The sequence below is a fragment of the Grammomys surdaster genome, unplaced genomic scaffold, assembly GCF_004785775.1.
Source record: "Grammomys surdaster isolate TR1022 unplaced genomic scaffold, NIH_TR_1.0 126248, whole genome shotgun sequence".
Taxonomy (NCBI): Eukaryota; Metazoa; Chordata; class Mammalia; order Rodentia; family Muridae; genus Grammomys; species Grammomys surdaster.
Genome location: NW_021621048.1, coordinates 5,841,763 through 5,865,170, shown reverse-complemented (window position 1 = coordinate 5,865,170; position 23,408 = coordinate 5,841,763). Strand labels below are relative to the sequence as shown.

The 23,408-nt window shown below is 39.6% G+C and overlaps 1 protein-coding gene across 2 annotated transcripts in view; it reads left to right on the top strand.

The window, feature by feature from the left end:
• Pls1 (plastin 1) overlaps nucleotides 1-23,408 on the top strand; it is a 90,346-nt gene that overhangs the window by 60,503 nt on the left and 6,435 nt on the right. For both annotated transcript variants that reach the window (XM_028758925.1, XM_028758926.1), the window contains exons 5-14: nucleotides 959-1,091; nucleotides 2,783-2,864; nucleotides 7,863-8,028; nucleotides 8,103-8,245; nucleotides 9,823-9,918; nucleotides 11,212-11,407; nucleotides 15,748-15,826; nucleotides 18,389-18,503; nucleotides 22,189-22,322; nucleotides 22,806-22,929. In XM_028758925.1, coding sequence (XP_028614758.1) covers nucleotides 959-1,091; nucleotides 2,783-2,864; nucleotides 7,863-8,028; nucleotides 8,103-8,245; nucleotides 9,823-9,918; nucleotides 11,212-11,407; nucleotides 15,748-15,826; nucleotides 18,389-18,503; nucleotides 22,189-22,322; nucleotides 22,806-22,929 — 1,268 coding nt within the window. The remainder of the gene's footprint in view (nucleotides 1-958; nucleotides 1,092-2,782; nucleotides 2,865-7,862; nucleotides 8,029-8,102; nucleotides 8,246-9,822; nucleotides 9,919-11,211; nucleotides 11,408-15,747; nucleotides 15,827-18,388; nucleotides 18,504-22,188; nucleotides 22,323-22,805; nucleotides 22,930-23,408) is intronic.

Here is a 23,408-nt window from a genome sequence, read left to right as displayed (position 1 = left end):
TGGGTTTCATTATGATGTCTGAACCATTTGTAAAGGATTTTGGGGCGTGATCTCTGAGGATTAAATCTAGGGCCTCAGGCACACTTGGGGAGTGCTGTATCCTAGCTGTACCCCAGCCTTAGTCACCACTTTTTTGAGTGACTTTCTCACCGTGGTGACATGCTTGACTTGTAGAGATGATCTAAAAATGGGGAGATTCTCGCTTACTGTAAGGATTTTGTCCCTTCTATTTTCCAAGAGTGGGGATACTTGATTCCGGTTTTGATCAGGCCACCAAGTGTGTAGAGGATTTGTCACCTGATGTGCCTGATCTGATTGGATCCCTGGGTAGTTTGCTTCTTTTGAAACCCAAAGTAGCATTAACTCTCTCTTGAAAGGCTTGTGTGTGATAGGCAAGAGCCACCTCTGGAAACAATCAACTCATGCATGCACTTGTATGTCTATTATTTTTTGTATACGTTAACTATATTCACTATTGGGTTTCATTGTGATCTTTTTATGCACATTTATAATGTATTTGGACTTCTCCCACTCCAGCTGGCCACCTCCTTCCCAGCCTTAAATCTCAATACTTCTTTTATAAACCCCAGATCACAGCAGTTATATCCCCCTTAGGTAATAGTTTATTTCCATTGATTTCTTTCTTACCTTTTCCTCTGATTTAAACAATCTTTATGTAGGTGTGTATAATTGGCCTCTTGTGCTATGTTTCTAGGTGATTTTAGAAGCAGTTTACATTTGGGAACATTTTAACATCAAACCAAATGCATTTTGTAATAACGTAAGATGCATGCCTTCCTTCTGTCTGCCACGCAGTGAATCCCCTTTCTCCCTCCTGAAGTCCTTGACTGAATATCAGTGTTGCTCACTGTCCCTTAATAGAAACGAGCAAGTATGTTCTTGTTAGTGTGATAGATGGTGTGAATGAAGCTTGCCTACTGAGACTTTCTGTTTTCAGAGGAAGAAAAAGTGGCTTTTGTTAACTGGATAAACAAAGCTCTAGAGAATGATGCAGACTGTAGCCACCTTCTACCCATGAACCCCAACGATGGCAGCCTTTTCAAATCGCTTGCAGATGGCATCCTTCTTTGGTGAGCTGAACACAGGAGCCGTGCATTCTTACTGTCCCAGTGATGGGTGTTCCCTGGACACTGCAAACCAGAGAATGAGTTAGTCATGATTGTCCAGACATTTAAGTGCTGTGTGCTTTTCAACATTTCCCATGATAAAATATTTTGTGGTGCCTTTTGTATGTTACGATAATAATGCCATAGAGTTTCTGAATCCTTTACTGCATTGTAAAATGTTGACATGGTTTTTCTTTTCACCTCTCCATAAGAGAGTGCTGACTGGGGTGTGAGCATTGGGGTGGGGGACATAGAAGGAAGACACATCTTCATTAGACCCAAATGAAGCAGTGTTTCATTCTGGCTTCGGCTCTTTGCTGTCTGTTTCTCACTGCGCTGTAGAAGGTAGTGCATCTATCCTTATCATGTTTACCACAGGTGTGTGGTCACACACTTCTTTTTAAAAAACACTTTAAATTCAACTTCTTTGTTTTCTTTTGTGTGTTTTGCTTGCATCTGTATGTTCGGCACCCGTGCTTGATGCCTGTCAAGGTCAAAAGAGGGTATCATATCCCTCCAACTGCAGTTTCAGATGCTTGTGAGCCACCTTGTGGGTGCCTGGAACTGAACTCTGGTCCCCTTCAAGTCCAAGAAATGTTCTTAACTGCTGAACCATCTCTCCAGCACCAAGTTCCAGCACACATCTTTATACAATGCAACTGTCTTTTTTTTGTTGTTGTTGTTTGTTTTGTTTTGTTTTGTTTTGTTTTTTTGAGACAGGGTTTCTCTGTGTAGCCCTGGCTGTCCTGGAACTTACTCTGTAGACCAGGCTGGCCTCGAACTCAAAAATCTGCCTGTCTCTGCCTCCCAAGTGCTGGGATTAAAGGTGTGCACCATCACTGCCCGGCTATTTTTTTTTAATTAAAAAAAAATCCTTATAGTACAATTACAAAGTAGAAAATGTATGTCACAAATACTTATGGGACCTGTGACTAATTCAGTACCTGGCACATTGTCTTCCAGGTTGTTTTTTCTTTTTGCGTATTTATTTAAAAAGGAAACAAAATCCCTGAACCTACCCATAAGTATAGGAAAATATACCTTGGTCTCCATTTATAATTTTCATCTCTTCCTCCAGCTTTTAGAGAATTTCTGACTATGAGTCAAAACTACTTTCTTATTTTAGTTTCCAAAGATAAAATATATTCTGAAACATTAAGACAAAATCCATATTTTTTTTTCTTTTTGAAATGTCTACATTTTTTCCCTTTTGATTTTTCAAGACAGAGTTTCTTCATGTAGCTCTGGCTGTCCTGGAACTCTATATGTAGACCAGGCTGAAATGACTAAATTATTGAAGTCTTCAACCAAAGTGTTTGTTCCTTTACCTCCTGAGACAACACACAATTCGTAGTGTGTTACTTCCATGGAAGTCAGCTATTTCAGGATTTGTTTCAGGTAGCTAATGTCAGTGACCATCTGAGGAAACAGTGAAGGCTCAGATGCAGGAAGTGGAGGCGGGCTACCATAGAGAGCTGTGATGTGCTCAGACAGACAGCTGTCTTAGGTTTTCTAATGAAGCTCCCAACGTGAGGAGCAGCTCAGTAAGATGGAAAGGCTATTCTTTTCAAAAGTCACCCATCTGACTGCTTACCACGGTGAATTAAAAGCATTTCTAGAAAATTGCAGCTAAATGGTTCCTGTTTTCTCTTCAGCAAAATGATCAACTTATCTGAACCAGATACAATTGACGAAAGAGCGATCAATAAGAAGAAGCTCACTCCATTCACAGTGTCGGTGAGTACCTGCCTCTTGCTGGTAATGTGACCGCACTCAAAACTCTCTAGTGGTGTTGGAGATTTAAACATAAGTTGTCATTTTAAAAAATGGGAAAACAACTTCAGTGTTTCAAATTGAAACAGAACTACATTTTATAGTAGAATAAATTAAGATTTTAAGTACTTTGGATACATTTCTTTATTAAAGGTAATAGTACTAATTTATGTTGCAGTTGTTATTTTAGTGATGGTCTTTGGGTGCCAGTGTCCATCCGTTCTCCTGTCTTCCTCCTTTTCTTCTCTCCTTCCCTCCCTCTCCTCTCCTTCTCCTTCCATCCTCCTGTCTTCTTCTTTACATTGTACTGACTGCCTCCTTTGTCTTTGCCCTCCTTCTTTTCCTTTCCCACAGGGCACGTGGCAGGCTATCCCAGTAAAGAGTTGTGGGTCAGAGAGCACCATGCAGTTAGGTCATGTTTCACTAGTTCACAAAGTGTTTATTCTTTCTGTGCTAATCTTTCTTTAGAGGCTCACCATCGTCTTGGTTTATAGTCCCCAATTTTCCCTTTTATACCTGTTAAACAAATGTGTAACAATATTCACCAAGTATTTTAAAACATGTGTGAACTGAGCATGGTGGTACACACTCTTAATCCCAGCACTCAGGAAGCAGAGACAGTGACTCTCTGTGAGTTTCAGGTCCACCAGGGACATACAGAGAGACCCCGAGTGAAAACCAAACAACTAAACAGTTATGTGAATTATTCCCTGACTCTTCCCAGAAATTTTATAAGGTATATACTATGAGATCAAGAATATGCAATTCTTAATTTTGCTAAAATTATACTACCTTTCTTCTAAAGGAAACTATGACCTTAGACAGTGATGCAGGACTGTTTTTGAACTGGGAAAAGGTATTCCTCTTTATTGTCGTCCTTCAGAAATGGAAAACCTGGTGCTAAACACAAGACTTTCTTGCCTCTTCCTTGATAACTGGCCAGTGATGTTGTGTCCACCCAGTAGAAGTACCGTTGTCAAAGACCGTTTCTAACACAGTCACTTAAAGAATATTTTCTCTCAAATTTTGTGATAAGCTTTTCAGTAAATGAGTGTGAATACTGAAAGTGTTTACATCTGCCTTCCATTTTAGAAATACACAGGTCATAAGTGCTTATGGTACTGAACATGGAATCCAGCATTTCCTGTGGTTTTTATAAACTTACTGTTTACAAACTGTTAGACTTCCTTTAACGCTTGTGTGGAGTACATTAAATAACATAAAATATCTTGTTATTAATTCACAGTAGCTACAGGATGGAGCTGGGGGGCTAAATATCATACAGTTTTGTTTCTAGAGACATTTTTCCTATGTGATTATTAGTCCGAACCTTTAGGATGCGTGAGAGTGTTGATGTAAAATGAGAAAACGGGGGATTTTGAGAAAGCATTACCATGGGTGTTAACTCTGTCTTGGTAGTTTAAGATTTTAGAGTCCAGAGCAGACGATATATTCTAGAAAATTACTGTTGTGATGCTGGTGCCTACTGGAGTGTGTGGCAAGGAGAGGAGAGGTTTAAGGGTTGTCTGGGTAACACCGAGACCAACATCAATAAACTAACCCACTATTAGTTCCTATGAAACTTGTGATTTGCTATACAAGACAAGATTGTGGCATACCATTTCCCACCTTATGACAGTAGGGTCATGTGATGCCACGCTACAGAAAGCTGAATGAGGATAATGAGATGTGGTGGTTATAAAACTAAGGGAAATGGACAGATCAAGAAAAGAGGACGACCCTTCTGTGATTTTTGTTTTTGCCAGAGTTGGGGATTGAACACAGGTCGATCACTGAGTGAAATCCCCAGCCTCAAGACTCCTTTATGACCCTGAAATGTCTAATCTAGGAAAGACGAGAAAGCTAACTGGTAAAGCAGTTGCCTTGGAAGCCTGAGGGCCTGAGCTCAGTGTCCAGAATCCACAGTTTCAACAGCTGATTTTGTCGATGAGAGCTTGTGGTCCTGTGGTAAAGAAGTGGAGACAGGCAGATCCTGGAGGCTCCATGGCTGCCAGCTCTGCTTACTTGATGATGTACAAGCCAGTATGAGACTGTGTCAAGATCAAAGTGGATGGCACCTAAGGAATGACACCTCAGGTTGTTCCCTGGCCTCCATATACATGTATCTGCACAAACATGCCTGATCATAGACATGAACACACATGTCCACATAAACATGCACACATACACAGAAAGATGATGTGAGAGTTGGCAAGGTGGTTCAGCAGGTAAGGGCTCCTACCACCAAGTCAACTCATCTGAGCTCAGTCCTCGGAACTCACATACTGAGCCATCATCCTGGCCATTTAAGATGTCTAGAAGCTGTCTTATTCTCTACTAGCCTATAGAGTAGTAATGCTGGCTTTATCAAATGCAAACTACCATTTATTTGGACACACATGACAACTTCTCCAGTTACATTATATGTAAGACATTTTCTATACCTGTATTGCAGACATCAACAAAGCAAAACAACAAAAAACTACAACATAAACAATAAACCTTAACAGCTGATACCCTCCTATTGCCACCAAAGCCTGTTGATAAGACAAAGCTGGGTTTATAGCTTATTGAAATAAGAGGGGATCCCTGTCTACAAAGCCGTAGTCATGTCTTGGACCCAGGAAGGTAAAGGCTGAATCTGAGGCTCTGAGGCTGGTTTAAGACATGGGAAGGGATGTGGTAATCCTGATTCAGACTGGGTAAGGAGATGAGCACAGTGTGAGGCTCTGTGTAGAAGCAGTGGGGAGCCTTTGAGCTGAGAAGTGACAGATGTTTAGGTCATAAAAAGATCTTTTTAATGGGTCTTTTAGACAGTACCTACAGAAAAAACTCCTGGAAGAAGAAAAATCATATTAATGAAGACAGAGTACTAGTTAATTCATGCCAGTGGAGACAAGAGGATCAGCACATGTCACCGCTGTGTAGACAGTAGTGGGGTGGAGGTCAGTGTCCAGACTGAGAACAGTGGTGAAACTTGTGGCTCTTATGATTACGATCAATTTAGCGCCCATGCTTCCTTCTTTTGAACACAGCTCTGTGGTGTCAACAAATATGAAATGGGTCATTGTAAAATCAAGTTTGTTGTAATCATTGTTACCCAGCTCTTACCATTTGCCGGTGCCTTCTGGGGAGTCACAAGTATCCAAGCATTCCTTATACTCTGGAAGGAAAAGCTAGGAAACTGTTAGTGGCCAAGCCTAAATTTGCAGAGAGGATATGTCTTTATTGATTTGGCTTTGGGTATCTAGAAGCATCTGAAGCTATTAAATATTTTATAAGCTTTTGCTTACAGTATTTGCCAGGTACTGATAGCACTTCCATATTTGAAGTGAATTATGAGGTTATAAAGATGTTGAAGGTCTTCTTGTTCTGCTGCTGCCGTGGGGAGAACTACAGAAGCAAGAAGATTCATTATTACAAATACAATCCCAATCTCTGACTTTAATCATTTCTTCTGGATCCCCAAGAGATGTAATTGTTTACATGGAGCCCAGCAAGGTCCATATTTTGTAACAGGAAGCCACTGAGACACTCCACTATAAGAGCTCTACAATGTTGCCCAGTCCACCTTTCCCCATCCGTCCATTTACTCAGTAAATGTTTATTGGGTGTATGCCTCATGCCTAAGTGCCTGAGGAAAGCCACTAGCAGCTCAAAGCTCTTGCTGTTGCTCACACTTAGCTGGTAGAGGGGTTGAGGTATGGGATTCTGAGGTAGACTGTTGGGCTAGTATGAGTGAGGCCCAGTGTTTAATCCCTAGTATGAACAAACAAACAAATAAAATCATAACTGGAGGGAATATAGCAAGAAACAAGCAAGTATATTAATATCACATTGCCTTGTTTGTGTGTGTGGGTCTAAAGATTGCTTTGCCTTTTTTTGTTTGTTTGTTGCTTTGGTTTCTGAGACAATATCTCATGTTGCTCATCAGGCCTTGACCTTGCTTTGTAACCAAGGCTGACCTTGAATTCCTCTTGCTTTTAGCTCCCAAGTGTTAGATTACAGGCATGTACCACCTTGTTTGGCTAGTAATATATAATATTTTAGAGAGAGAGGAGAAGAATTGGGAGAGTACTGTGTATGTGCGGGGATGCTGTTTTATGATATAGGACATTTGGAGGAGAGTGCAGATTAGGTATATGTGAGCAGAGTTTTGAAGCAGCTAGGTGGGCTAACAAGATGGCTCAGGAGTAAAGGTGTTTGCTGCTAAGCCTGACTAATTGAATGTGATCTCCCACATAGTAGGAGAGAACTGACTCAAAACCAAAGGCCCTGTGTGGTTACAGCAAAGAGAATGAGAGAAGAGAACTAGGGAGAAGGAAAGACTGTGAGTAACAGTGGTGATAGGAAGGCTATGAACGTTTTTAAATGTGTTGCCTAGCTCAGTTTATGTGCCTGCAGGACATCTGGCATAGGATGTTCTTGCCAACAGGTTGGACAGAGGAAGTGTGAGAATGGTCTTAGTTAGGAAACCACCGGAGAAAGACATGTTTTCAGAGGTATTTGGAGCGTGACATTGGTATAAACCTGTGGAAGGGCAGGGAAGACGCTGCTTGGGTTTCTGTTTTTGGAAGAAAGGAGCAAGATTAAAACTTGTTCCTAACAACTGAGACAGGAAGTCAGTGAGAAGTGGTTTTAAAAGGGATGGAGAAAAATGGGGGGAGAATGGTACGAAAAGCCGATTGTCTTGGACATGCTGGGCTTATGGTGCTTTTAGAACACAGCAGACATAACCAGGAAGTTATACAGTCAAAGAGCTTGAGGAGACACAAATCTCAAATTCATTACCCTGTGTACATACATGACAGTTAAAACTATTGAGTTTTACTACTAGGAGTTTAATTGTGTAAGGCTATACTTAAAAATCTGAAAAATTTTTTCAATCAGTTGTTACAGATAACTTTGTGTGTACGATTTTGGAAATGTTTCCTCACTCTTGTATTTCTTTTGGCAATTCAGGAAAATCTGAACCTAGCCCTGAATTCCGCCTCAGCCATTGGTTGCACCGTGGTCAACATAGGTGCTCAGGATCTCAAGGAAGGAAAGCCTCACCTGGTCTTGGGACTTCTCTGGCAGATCATCAAAGTTGGTCTTTTTGCTGATATCGAGATTTCCAGGAATGAAGGTGAGAACATCAAAAACATTTCAGCTCAAGAAGGCTGTGAAGGAGGAGCTTACATCTCTGTGTTTCCCTCTCAGCCTTGATTGCATTGCTAAAAGAAGGGGAGGAGCTGGAGGAGCTGATGAAGCTTTCTCCTGAGGAGCTGCTGCTGCGATGGGTGAACTACCATCTGACCAATGCAGGCTGGCGCACCATCAACAACTTCAGCCAGGACATTAAGGTTTAGAGTTTTGAAAAATAATATTGCCCTTTCTTCTTCTCTTCTTCCTCTTCTTCCTCCTCCTCCTCTTCTTCCTCTTCTTCCTCTTCTTCCTCTTCCTCCTCTTCCTCTTCCTCCTCCTCTTCCTCCTCCTCCTCCTCCTCCTCCTCTTCTTCTTCTTCTTCTTCTTCTTCCTTCTCCTCTTCCTCCTCCTCTTCCTCTTTTTCTTCATCATTGTCATTGCTATTCATTATTATTTGTGGCATGGGCATATGCTACAATATGCATGGGGCAGCTAGAAAACAAACTGTGGGAGTCAATTCTCTCCTGCTCCCACGCAGGCCCTGTAGATAGAACTCAGGACACCAGGCTCACACAGCAAGTACACGCCCCACCAAGCCATTGCATTGACCCAGGCTTTAGATTTCAACATTCAGAATTTCTTTTTTACAATGAATAACAGTGCAGGATATAAAAAAATAAGGGGTTCATATTTAAAATTGATTCCACAAAGATGCTTCAGGATGAAAAAAATGCAGCTTACCTTTTCCTGTCTGAATTAGATGCTGATTCACAAAATTATTTAAAATTCACGAAATTTTTTAAAATAGTAAACCAGTTTATTGAAGTTTACTAGTCCAAATACCCTTAAAATTCAGTTCAGTTCATTCAGATATTTATTATGAATTTCCTGACTTTACCAGGTGCAGTGATGTAGAGGCCAGCTGTTGAGAAGCTTGCCTATTAGATCTAGCAAACCATACAAATCTTACAGGCTTAAAGAATTGGTTTAGTGTTTCTCATAATTTTGTGTGTTGATGCAACATGGCTAGGTGGTTCTTCTTTACATTTGTCTTCTGACATCAGTCGTCAGTTTGGATAATCTGAGATGTGTACAGTGGCATTAATCATGCATCTCTGTGGTCAACTGCCAGACCTTTCCACATGGCTACCCTGGGCTTCCTCACAGTCTGATACCAGATAGTCAAGAGTTTTTAGATAGAGGTTGACTTCAAGAAAGAGAAACCAGAGGCTTCCTGGGATTTGGAGCTTGGGAGTCCTAGAATATTCAGAGCATTTTGTTCAGAATATTCAGAGTGAATAGCCAGGGGGAAAGAAAACAGCCTTTGCTTCCTGCTGGGAAGAGCTCCATGCATGTTTAGAGAAAAGCTATAGTAGCCATCTTTGGAGATAACTACATTTGATGACTTAATCTAATGAGGTCATAGTTTATGTATAAAGACCGGAAAGGGTGTGGTAGAATGTAAGGGAGGCATCAGTTCATTCTAGAGATGCCAGGAAAGCCTTCCCAGAGTTTGACTTGATCCTTAGATGACACTGATGCTTTGGGATGTAAACACATGAGAAAGGTAAGTGGAGGGGCCTCCAGGTATAGGCAACAGCATTGCTAGAAGTTCGGGGGTGTAAGAGCAGTGCTAGACACCCTGAAGTATAGTGCTGTGTATTCAGGAGCCTCTAGACAGTGATGCACTGAGCTTTTAATATACCATTTTATTTTGACGTGGCAACACCTTTTCCCCTAAAATTATTTATTATTTTATACATTTAAAAGTGCTATTTCTTCTCTGTTTTTGCAGGATTCAAAAGCCTATTTCCACCTGCTTAATCAGATTGCTCCTAAAGGTGACCGAGACAATGGATCTGCCATAGCCATTGATCTTTCAGGGTTTAACGTAAGTTAATTTCTAAACTAGTTTTATGTACTGTAGTAAGAATACACGTGACATAAAATTAACAGTTTTGAGTGCATACTTCAGTGGAATTCTGTTTATGCATCGTTCTGTGCCACCATCACTACTGTCTCTTTCTAGAACTGTACCCTTTTCTTGATCTCATGGTGATACTATATCCATCCAGCAGTGACCACCCACTCCCCCAAAGGTGATACTGTATCCATCCAGCAATGACCACCCAGTCCTCCAATGGTGACACTGTATCCATCCAGCAATGACCACCTACTCCCCCAGTGGTGACACTGTATCCATTGTAACATTTTGGTTGAGCCCCTGAGTCCCGGGATTATAGGATTACCAGGATACTCTGCGTGTTTTCCTTCTTTTCAACTGTGGGTACAGAGGATGAGACAGGTTGCCCTTGCTTTTAATGCTCTCTCATGATGGTCCATAGAGCATTGGTTTTGGCTGTTTGGTTTGAAACTGTAACAAATGATCACTCAGTGCAACAGTAGCTTCAACTGTGATGGCGACATCTTCATGTCGTGCATCAGTTCCCTGCTCACCAGCCTACCTGACCGCAGCATGCAAACCTCGCTCACAGACTTCTCTTCGATACCTTCCATTTAATAGCTTCCCTTCCATTGGATGCTTTCCTTACAGGTCTGAAATCCTCGCTTCCTCTCTAACTTTGTATGAAGCTCATCATTTTGTATGTAACTCCTAGAACCTGCTTTTTACCTGAGATCTCTTTGCTCACATTGTCATCTGTCGTCATGCGGACACTTGTCCGTCATTTGCTCTTCTGTTTGGTCATTTGGCTCCTTTTCTTTCCAGGATTTTGCAGTTTTGAGGGGTGCTGTTCTTTTAGCTCTCTCTTTAAAAAAAAAATTGTTTTTATTTTGTATGTATGGGTGTTTAGCCTGAATGTATGTCTGTGCACCATGTGAGTTCCTGGTACCTGTGGAGGTCAGAAGAGGGCATCAGACCCCATGGAACTGGAGTTACAGAGAGTTTTGAACCTCTATATAGGTGCTGGGAATCAAACAAAGGCTCTCTAGAAGGGCAGCTACTGCTCTTAACAACTGAGTCATTTCTCCAGTGCCCCAAGAGACTTTATAATATTTAAAATAAATGGGGAGGTTGATTAGTGGTTCTTTCAGAGTCTGCTATTACCTGGTGTATTTGTGGAAATGAAATTGCTTGTAAATATTATATTTATAAAATTATATATAAATTATATAATTTATAAAATTAAAATTATAAAATTATTTGTTTTATTTCTTGGTTTAGGAGAAAAACGACCTGAAGCGTGCTGGATTCATGCTCCAGGAAGCGGATAAGCTTGGCTGCAGACAGTTTGTCACTCCTGCAGATGTGGTTTCAGGGAACCCTAAGCTAAACTTAGCCTTTGTCGCGAATCTTTTTAACACATATCCGTGCCTACACAAGCCTGACAATAATGACATTGATCTCAACTTACTGGAAGGTACGTTCCTTCTGTTTTGAGTTGACTCGTACATTTCTTACTGTGGTGGTAATGTCCTACTTCACCATCCTGGGTGGGGGACTCTGGTGGGAGATGTGATTATGTGTGTGTCCAGAAGTGAAGTCACAAAAAATTCAAATGAACAGAATACAATTGCCGGTTTTGTTCTAAGAAAATGGTGGAATAAATCATACTTAGTTGCCATTTCTCCATTAAAGTTAAGAGAAAACTGCCAAACATTTAAAGGACTCGCCTGAATGATTCTGTAATATAACTCTACCACCAATGTAGATAATGAACTATCTATTTGAAAATGTAATCTTTGCTAGCATCTTCCCTAGGAACCCAGGTTTGGCTTCACTGTTGCTCTTTTTAATGTTTTTAGAGTACATGAAAGATGATCATACTCATTACTTGTGTGTAGGTGGTTGTTATCTGTCTGATAATATAATACTTTCCTGTTTTGCTTCATGACATGCAGATTTGACCCCTCCTAATGTAGGTACTGTATTTAGTACTTTTCTATATCCTATAAATATGTCCACCCTGAGTTTTCCTTTTACTAGTGGCATTTATTCTTCCCATCTGGGTTAATAGTTACTGCTTTGCATTTTCATGCTATGTTGTCTTAATATGCCTACAGAACGAAATGACTGCAAGCAAGAAATGCAAATGGAATTTCATCATGTAGAGCAAGGCTTTGATTATGTTCACTCTACCTAATTTGCCTTCTATAATGATGGGATATTGCAGCAAACATATTAGAAACCAGTTTTGGCAATTAGACTTCATAGTTTGATGTGAAGTCTTTGTCTCTCTCCTGTGACAAATCTTAGCTTTTATCATGTGTCTTTGAAAGGATTTATGGTCACAACACATTTTGTTTCATATTGTTCATTACATATTCTAAATGTCATTGAAGATTACAATATATGAATTGTCTTAATGACAAAAGCATTCTCAATAACTAGTTCTTTCTCCTCATCTCTGCTACCTAGATTGTCTCCCACTTTCCTCCCATTCTCATATCCTTGCCCACGTGAGCACCATTTATACTGAAATGAGTAAGGGCAGTGCCTTGAGAGCTGCGGGAGGGAGAGCCAACCCTGAGACTTAGCTGCCCCGGTTTGGGAAGCTAGGAGGATTTTACATTGCAATGTGTGCTCTCCACAGCCATTCCTACTGTCTTCCCTGTGAGACAGAGTGAGTTGGCTTCATAGTTCTTTTTCTTTGGGCTGCCACAAGTAGAGTTCCAGTGCCCTATCACTTTGTGATTACAGTATCACAACTAATGACATTTCAGATGAAAGAAATTATAATTATATTTTAATTATGATATAAATTTAAATATATAATTATATACTTAATCTAATACACTTTCTGAGAGTCCTGTCAAATAACTACTATATTCTCTACAAAAATACATAACTGAGAGTAAAAATGACAAAAACATAGATTTCATTGTTTTTTTAAGCAAAAAAAAAAAAAATAGAGTTAAAAAAACAGAACTAAAAAATTCAGCCAAAAAGGAAGACTTCTTTTTCTGAGTCTGGAAAATTTCAAAATCCCTCTGTGTCTTACAGCAGAAGGCATTGTTTAGAGTGGCATATTAAAAATGATCTGCTTTTTATAGTTACTGAATTCTTTGCTAAATACCCTTCCCAACTTGCTCGCTCTCTTCTTTGTCATGTGTGGGTTTCTTGGCTGGTGTTCAGCATGCTTTTGAGAGTTTTCAGTGTGAACAAGGTTGCTACATATTTCCTCTAGTATTTCCTATGCTTGATACAATACTGTGGGGAATATCTATCAACCATCTTTATTTAGAACATATGTATGTCCTGACGAAGCTATCAAAAATGATTTAACTTGGACTGTCATTCGATTATTTTCCTCTGTAAATTTGTTTTTACAGATCCTTATGTAATTTTGACGTTTCCACATCCCAAATTCATATATTAGTATGTCTCATTGGCATAGAACTTTTGCCTGAAATTTAAAAGCCCAATCAAGTCTTCCTGCATATCAAATTGTGTCAAACACATATGCTGCATACAGGGAGACGACCTGAGACTTCACTTGGGATGATAGAAAATGCATACACCATATAGTTAGGAAAACTTTGTTCAAATCATGTTTCCACCACTTATTATCTGAGTAACATCTGTGAGTCTTGGTTTTCATATTTATATATATAACAAGTAAAAATATTTATTCTGATGTGATCATGAATGAAAGTATTTCCTCTGCAGCACGTGCTTAGTGATGGTCAGAGTGGGAGAAGGAAAGCACAGTCAGTGAGTGTGGAGTGTGTTATTTCTTCTTCTGTCTTCTCAATAACATATTTTAAAAAATATACTTGGATTGAAACTTTTGTCAATTTGACTTGAAAATTAAATAGAACATTTTATAGTGCTATCAGCAACATTAGAAATTAAGATTTTTAGTTACACAGTTGCCTTGGTTGTCTGCGATTTAAAAGCATTTTTAGTCTGCAATACATATGTTTTCAAAATGCTTCACTATGGCTCCTGCACAAGTGCATAGTGCTTGTAGCTTTGAGCATCTGTTTACCAAGATGACTTAAGTGGCACTAGGTAAATAAATGCTCACTTAGAAAAATCTATTCTACTTTCCATGTGTTAAAAATCAGAATAATGTAATTAGTTGAGAACAGGTAAAAAAAAATACAAAATTCCAAAACTTATAATTGTTTCCAAACTCTAAAATGTAAACTTAATGTTTTTTCAAATATCCATTGCATCACCAGTTTCAACGAACTTTGAAAATCTTAATCAAAATTGTATCACGCCATCTTTTGTAGTTTAAAAACATAATTTGGATTTTCCTAGCTGGAAACAATATAAACATTTACTAATTACTGAAGAAAACTGTATCTTAATACTGTATCAGTAAGTTAGAGAAATAACCAAAAAGCAAATCCAAGCCACGTGTGTCAAGCATTGAACATAATGTGCTTGTGTTGTGTGGTGTAGGGAACAGTTGAGGGATTTTAATTGGCACAAGTCAGTTTCACTTGGCTCTTTCAGGAAAAGTTTTCCCATGTAGACTGTTTATTACAAAGTAATGTAGCAGGTAAGACAGACAGGTCAGTTGCATTTTTGAAACCAGAGAGGACCGAATTTAAACAAGAAATTATTTGGTTAATGAAACTAACATTGTAGATTTTGGTGTTACATAATAATGTTGAGGCTCTGCATGGGGATAGGGTGAACCGTTTACTTCCTGAATAGTCAATGGGAAAACCGAATCCTTTAGATCGGACAGGGCCTCGGTCACTTGTGGACACACAGGGTCATACTCTGTGGCACTTAGTTTGAAGTTGACTATAGAGGTGACTGAGAGTCCTGGGGTCCAGGTGGCTTTACATTTCTATGCCAAATGGCTCTGCAAGGCTCTTGCAGATCAAACTCTAGAGTGACCCACACTGGCCTGTGTGTAGAAGAGGTGAGGTTTTAGCCTGGGATAGTTTGGGAATAAGATACTGTCTGTGTTATTTTATTGTCCCCTAGCTTTGTCAAAGACTAAGAAGGAATGCAGACACTCAGGACCATTTACTCTCAGTTAGATTTCTGTAAGTCAGATATGCCAGGGAGAGTTCCCATCTCTCCCCAAGTTGTGTATACCATACTCATGGGTGGTTTTTTGTTTTGTTTTGAAATATATGGTGTACACCCAGGGAGACAGGCTAAACCATTGAGGTGGTCTGTGGGGTCCTTACTGTGATGAAATGTGTCTCAGAACAGAATGACATGCTGTGGGTGGTCTGTGTTCCTCATGAATTTTCAACAGTAGTGATCTAAAGTAAAAGTAACTCAGAAGCTGGAAAAGGTTGATACCCCTCACTCCATAGTTTTTACATTGCCTGAAATCTTCTCTCCACTTCATTATTGGGTATAAAGTATAGATCTGTGTGCTCAGGAAGTTTCCTGTCCAACCACAATCCTCTCAAATGTAGAAGGCTGCATTTGATAGTCTTCCAGTCCATTTACTGTGCTGTTACCATGGCCGCTAAAACACTGGCATTATGTTTGGCCAAACCAGGTCCCTACTCTATACTACTTAAGTTGCCTTTATACTATCTGTTGCATCCCTGGTCAGAAAAAAACCCCATGGCTCAGTAGTAGTTCACAGACCTCAAATAAGGGAAGCTAGATAGAGAACAAACGGAGGCTTCCTAGATAGTTAGGACAAGGAAAAAAAAATCCCCTTAAAGAAATCGTATGTTAGACAGAGGCCAGTTTACCTCTACCAGAATACTTTAAGAATAATTCCTAATTATTTTGGCCTGAATCATCAGTGTAGATTTCTGTCTACTCTAGGAGAGAGCAAGGAGGAGAGGACATTTCGGAACTGGATGAATTCACTGGGGGTGAACCCGTACATCAATCATCTGTACAGGTAAAACATCTGACTGTGTTTTAGCCTTGCCATCATGACCTAACTTTTTAAGTTTCAACTCTAGTTTCAACATGAGAATATTTCCTCAAATCACAGGAATTTAGCCAACGTGTGGAATGCTGAGCAGTGGCAATCTGTTTTTAGTGTAAAAAGACTATGATAATAGTATTGGATTCTGTTACAAGAGTAAATTTCCAAATTTTTACAGTAGTTGATCTTGAAAATAAGAATTTATTTCAGTACTAAGGCTTAGAATAACAGTAATATCTCATAAATTATTCTCATCTATACATCATTTTTTTTACTATAACTCAGTTTTTATTTATTTTTATTATACTTTATTTATACTGTAATTTCACACAATTTTTCTTATTTATAGAAATAATTCATTTTCCCTGGGTAATTATTTATTTTGTCTTATTGTGTGAAATTTTTAAAATTAATTTTATTTTTTCAAAAATACCATTATTCTTCGTTGTAAGCCTCCCATCCTCTCTCCACCCTCTTCCCTCTTCACTGTCTCCAGTCCCTCCCTCTTTTCCATCACACCTTTTCTGTGTTCATGTCCTTCACGTGTATTCATGGATAGATGTAAGTCTAGAGCTGCATACGTGAGAAATGTACATCTGCCTTCCTGAGTCTTCTCACTTCATGGAACACAACACTTTACATTTGCACCTATTTCCTATGTGTGTCCTATTTTCATGCAAGGTAGCTCTTGAGGCACAGTGCGTAATGTCTTCTGGGTAGCCACGTGTACGTGCACATGTACCCCCACACACACACTTTACGTGAACGAATATGCATACACACACACTAAAGTTAAAAGAGGATTAAGATTTGTGGATGCTCAAAGTAACTTATCAATTTTAAGAACACTAAAGTTTTCAATGGTTGAAAGAAGAGAATTGACCAAAATTTTACTTAAAAGTATGATGTTCTTGAAATATTAGTAAAGGGCTTCAAGGTGTATGCATTTTTTCCTTCAGAAATAGCTCACTTTCAGAAGATCTTCAAAAGTAGCATAATCTTAAAGGGAACGCTTGGAGATAGAAAAACAATAGCCAAGCATCTAGTTAGCCAACAGCGTGTGTCTGTGAACTTGGGTTTGGATTTTATTCCTAGTCCACTCCTGAGCACTTGGTTCCCCATCTACAACGTACTCAGTCAGTACCAAAGCTTAACACTGATCTTAACTACATATCCTTTTCTTTAAATAAACTATTAAATGTAGTTTTAGAACTACTAGTCCTTGAACACTTCTATCGTCAGTTGGTTCTGGAATTTACTTGGAAATCATTCAGCTCTTTGGGCCTCAGGTTTCCATTGTTCAGAACATAAATAATAAAATAATAATAGTAATAATAATAATATCATAGTATATAAGAAGGGTGAATTCATTTAAACTTGAGAAAAGAAAAACTCATGAAATAGGTGAGATTCCGAAACTTACAGACATTAATGATTTCTCTTTGCATACAGAGTGCTCATGTGCTTTTCCAGTCAGACCGTAATAACATTGTGTGTGTGTGTCTCAGAACATTAGATGTCTCCATCGCTCAGCACAGAGCCGAGCCCCAACCGTTCCCTGCTGCGTGATGTGTGCTCAGAGAAGGGGCAGAAACTGAGGTAGCCAGTGTATAAGCTACTGGGGGACAAAGCCACACACTCAGTCCTTCACAGAGCTGCTACTTACAATGCATTGACGCTGCTGTCTTTCCTTTACATCAAGAGCTGAAAAGAAGCCTCCACAGACAGACTGCAAGCTTCACTGAGGACTTATTTTTCTGAATCCAAAGTAACAGTATTCTTTAGTATTTTTACATTCAGAACTCGTACTTCCTTGTAAATTCCTTCCTCTTAACTTTTATTATTGAACAGGAACAGCTACCCATTGAGGAGCTGTAATTTTCCTTGACTGTTTTTAACGTTTTTAAAAATCTTATAACACACGAACTCATTCTATTGTACAAGTTTCAAACAATAAAGTATATGGAATAAAATAAAAATGTAATTCTCCCTTGTTCCCTCTCATATTCCCTTTTCTACTCACAAGTAATCACTTTTAGCAATCCAAATACACACACACACACACACACACACACAGAGCTAATTTTTTATTAAACAAGATCAAACTATATCTGCCACTTACTTTTAAACACTTAATGTATCTTGTAGAACATTTTCTATCAGTCTTCTCAGACCAAATTTATTATATCTGATGACAGCCCAGGAGTTCATAGTAAGGCTAGTTGACTCAATAGTATATTTGTCTAATACTAGACATTTAAGTTGTTTTTGAGTTTATAAAAACACTGTCAACACAAATCTTCATACATGTGCAAATGTATGAGTGTGTATATAGGTACAAATGTCTCAGAGACATGAAGAAGATTGGGCGGACTCTTAGGTTGAAAGTTTGAGGTCAAATGAAATGTCTTGTCATTTACAAGCTTCAAATGGCTATTACATATTTAAAGACACATACCCACCTGTAGTATATTTAACAATAATAGCACCGACAATTTCCACTTCTTGATAGGTGTTTCCTTCCTGTTTCAGTGACCTTGCAGACGCTTTGGTGATCTTTCAGCTCTATGAGATGATCCGTGTGCCAGTCAACTGGAGCCATGTCAACAAGCCTCCCTACCCTGCTCTGGGAGGGAACATGAAGAAGGTGACTGTGGCTATATCGTTGTTGCTCTGAAAGAAAGCCAAGGGTTTTGTTTCTTAAATGTCAGTGTGTGGTTTGTGCCTGTAGATTTATTTCAACTCAAGATGGGTTAAACTTAATGGGTTCTTTATAAGCTCGGTTATTAAGTATTTAGAAAGATGGAGGCAATCCTTCCAGGCAGACACTTCATTACACTGTTTTCATCTTTAACAGGTTGTGGTACTTATGTTCTTTGAGATATACCCTGAGTGCACTCTTCTGCTATAATTGCCACAACTTGACAAGTCTTAACAGCATGCTCATTCATTTATGCGGCAGATAGATTTTGATTTCTTACTGCCTGCATGGCTCAGTGCATGATAGAGAAAAGCACGAGCCGTGAGTTGGTGCTTAGGAAGCTCTGCATAAATGATGGTGATACGTATACCAGCAACTATGAGTGAAATGAGTACTGTGGGGTTTTAAGAGACAAAGGCCCCCTCTGCTAATGTCGTGCAGGGAGTTGGATGAAGGGAAGGGAATGGATAGTGGTGGGAGAGTCTGTGGCTGAGAAATGAACCATCAGAGAAAGCGCTCATGTTCATGACACTTCTAGAATCGCCTTGGTAGTATATAACAAGACTATTTAATACAGTCCTTTGAGTGCATGATTTCAGCTTATTAACTCATGAAAACCGAGAAAGTCAGGCTGAGAAGATGGCTGAGTCGGGACAGTGCTTGCTGTGCAAACATAAGGACCTGAGCTCAGTCCCTGTGACCTCTATAAAAAGCTGGGTGTGAATCTGTGCACCAAACTTAAAACCAGATGTTACCCCACCCTGTCCTTACATTTTAGCTCTATGTACATTGATCTAAGTTAGCTCTAATTTGGGGTTTCCTGTTTGTCGCTGGTTGTATTGGCACCATCTTGGACTCTACATAGCAACCCCATCTCTCCTTTCTTACCATCGTCTCTCCTACGAATTTGCCTTTACTGAAACACATTTCATACAGAAGCCATGACTCATGACTGTAGTTAATTGGAAAGGTTTCCCATTCATCCTCACTGTTCCGTCTCCCCATTCATACTGTTACATGTTACTTTCATAAACTAGAAATTCATTTCACTTATAATTATATACATCCTCATAATGCTTTTTTCTACTAAATACGCTAAACAGAGATAGCTATGAGTACTAGAATTGTTTTAGCCTTTTAGTAAAAAAATTATTACATTGAGTGTGTGTGTGGGGGAGTATCATTGCATCTCTTGCTCAACTATTTTGAATGGATCCTTGACTAACATTTTAAAGAAAAGCAGTTGTACTATTTTTCTTAGTGTTCATTCCAAAGTGTATCTAATAAACACTCTTTTCCTACTAGTATAGGATTTTAAGACTTGGTGCTGGGAAGATAGCCCAGCAGTTGAGAGCCCTGGCTACTCTTCCAGAGGACCTGGGTTCAATTCCTAGCACCCAAATGCCAGCGAACAACCATGTCTAATTCTAGTTTCAGTAGATCCGATGTGCTCTCTGGCCTTTTCAGATACTGTATGCATGTGGCAAAATGCCCAAGTACTAAAATAAAAGGAGGAAGATAAAAAAGATTTTAGAGCTTACAGTTTCACTAGAGCAGAAATACCTCAAGTGGGACAATAGTGATGGTTTACTGGGTAAAGGTCCTTTTTATAAGCCTGAGGACCTGACTTCAAATCCCAGGAATTCACATACAAACTGGACAGTTAGCACCAGTGTCTATAATCCCAGACTTCTATAAAGAAGTGGGGGCGGGGAATCACCTAAAGCTTTAGGGTATGCAGGAAAACAGGCTGGAATGTGAGAACCGATGCCTGAGGTTGTTCTCTGACCTCCACATGTGTGCTGTAGTGTGCATATGCCCCATTCATACACATGTGCACACTTACATACATATATACAAGTGTAATCACAAAGAAAAAAATTGTAAAGTGAAAAATGAAAAGCATGCCTCTGTACATACATCACTAGATGATAACTGATAAGAAACCTCTGTAGAGACTGGACCAAAACATTGTAGAAAGGACTTAATGGATTCCAATGTGTAGAATGATTTACTTGGTGTTTGTCCTAGCTGTGTTCTGTTACTGTGAAGGTACACCATGACCAAGGCAACTCATAAAAGAAAACATCTAATTAGCATGCTTACAGCTTCAGGGGGTTAGTCACTTATCATCATGGTGGGAAGCAGACAAGCATGGTGCTGGAGCAGTAGCTGAGAGCTTTACATCTGATTCACAGGCAGCAGGGAGAAAGAGGGGCACTGGACCTGCTGTGGACTTTTGAAAATCTCCAGTGACACACCTCCTCCAACAAGGCCACACCTTCTAATCCTTCCAAACACTTCATCAACTAGGGACTAAGCCTGCTCATGTATGAGCTTATGGGTGACATTATTCAAGCCACCAGTGTTTACACATCAGATGTTTACTGTAGATGATATCACTGTGCTGAGAACAAAGCTGAAATGTGGTTCAGTTAAAGTTATTTAGTTATGTTTTGTGATGCTTGGGATTGAACCCAAGGCCTTTCCGATACTAGGAAAGAACTCTACCACTGAGCTACCACTGTGTGACACTATTCACTATTCATTCCTGGGGTGACTTGAACAAGCAAGCATCTTCTCACCCCAGATAGAGAGATGACAGATCAAAGTGAGGATACCACCAAAGTCCAGATTGGTGAACCACTGAGTTTTATTGGGGTCATTTACAGGAGTGCGGGTGAGGGTTCTTTATACAGGTGTGGGTGAGGGGTTACTTACAGGAGCAGAAATTACTCAAGTGCAGCTATATCAGCAAAGCCCACCCCAGCACCGGTGACAGCTCATGAAACATGAAACCTAGAGCTCACTGCACAGCTCACAGGGAGCTTAGTAGGTTGGAGAGTTTCTTTTCAGGCAGCTCAGCTGGTCTCAGGCTTGTCTAAGCAGCTCAGTCACTCTGAGAGCATCTCTGAACCATCCTTATTGATTGGATAAGCTTGGGGAGGGAGGAGCCCAGTGAATCTGGTCAGCTTCAGTGACTTCCTGAATTTGAGGAGCCCATAATGTTTCATTTCCCTTTTAGAACACTCTGTGTCTTTTTTTTTTTTTTTTTTTTTTTTTTTAGAGATTTTTTTATTTTATGTATGGGAATATACTGTTGCTGTCTTCAGACACACCAGAAGAGAGCATCAGATCCCATTACAGATGGTTGTGAGCCACCATGTGGTTGCTGGGACTCGAACTCAGGACCTCTGGAAGAGCAGTCGGTGCTCTTAACCACTGAGGCATCTCTCCAGCCCGAACACTCTGTGTCTTAAGAGACTTCCCTCCCAGGCAGAATATCTTATTGAGGAGGAAACTGTTACATAACAGCCATATCCCAAAGCCTTTGCTGGTCAAGTGGACAAGGACCTGATTGTCAAAGAATGCACAAAATAAAAGTTTTTAGTCATAGACTTTTCATTAATAAATTGTGTAAACTGTAATCAGGACTTCAGGGTTCAGCCATTTTTCATAATCTAGGTCAATCCCATCCCCGTGAAATGGGTGTAATTGTTTTACTTGGTTACTATGAAAAAATTTGGTCATTGATGATGTCATTGCTGTTACAGGTGGTTGGACTAGTTGGCACAGTCTGGGAATGTTTTTTAAGATCTGTTTTTATACTAACAGCTTTGCACACTTACAGATTGAAAACTGTAACTATGCAGTTGAGCTTGGGAAGAATGAGGCCAAATTCTCTTTGGTTGGCATCGCTGGGCAGGACTTAAATGAAGGGAATTCAACACTTACCCTGGCACTGGTATGGCAGTTGATGAGAAGGTAAAGGCTCATGTCTTTAAAGTAACACAGATTCTTTCAACAAGTCATCTGAACCAAACATGTAGCTATTTTCAGAGACATGTGAACATAAGAAATATACATTGTGAAATAAATTAATCCTGTAGAAGATTTGGTATTGGTTATATATTTTCAATATTATAGTGAGCTAATCTCTAGCAATATAATCACTTAACATCAATACCTCTTAAGTGGCTTTGTAAGGAGTTGTTTTAAAATTTTAAAACACTATTCAGTAGTGCTTGGTTTTAGTTAGTGAGCTTTATAACCTTTGAATGTAACTACGTGCAAATGCCAGGCTAAAGTTAGGAATGTTAACTTCTGGAGTTAACATCCTCTAGTTTCAGACCCACGGGTGCTGGGGTTCCAGGTGCAAGGACTGCTTGGCTGTTTCTCAAGTGCTGACGTGTGACGTGTGAGAACAGATTTCATCCCCTTGTTACAAGTTCATTGTTTCTGTTGCAGATACACGCTGAAAGTTTTATCAGACCTTGGAGAAGGTGAAAAAGTCAGTGATGATGTCATCATTAAATGGGTCAATCAGACCCTTAAAAGTGCAAACAAAAGTACTTCTATTTCCAGCTTCAAGGTAATCAAGAAAATTTTAAAAATTATATCTAAGTTTAATGGGAGTTTTAATGAGAATTACCTTAGTGAGGTTCAGAATTATATTAGTATTAGGCCCCTGAAACATATAACCCAGGGATTTAGACATGACAACCTAGAGATAATTAGAATTCTTGTAGTTTTGATTGGTTATCTGTTGAACGCAAATCCAGGTTAGTGCATTTAATCTGGTAATCTGATGTTAGAAATAGAACAGAGTCCAAAATCCAGTTGTCAAATGTAAAAAAGGACGTCCAAAGCGTCGGCTGTCTCCACAGGACCTGTAATGTTTTGTGCTCCCTAGCAGCTGTCTCTGAGTTGCGTTGGCATCCTGTTCAAGGCATACAGAGCCGGCCACACCGATTCAAGTGGGGATTGAGAAAACGGGTAGGAAACCAGTTCTCCCCATCCAGCTTCATGGTGCACCTAACACTTTCCTCTGAGCATCTGAGGATGATTCAT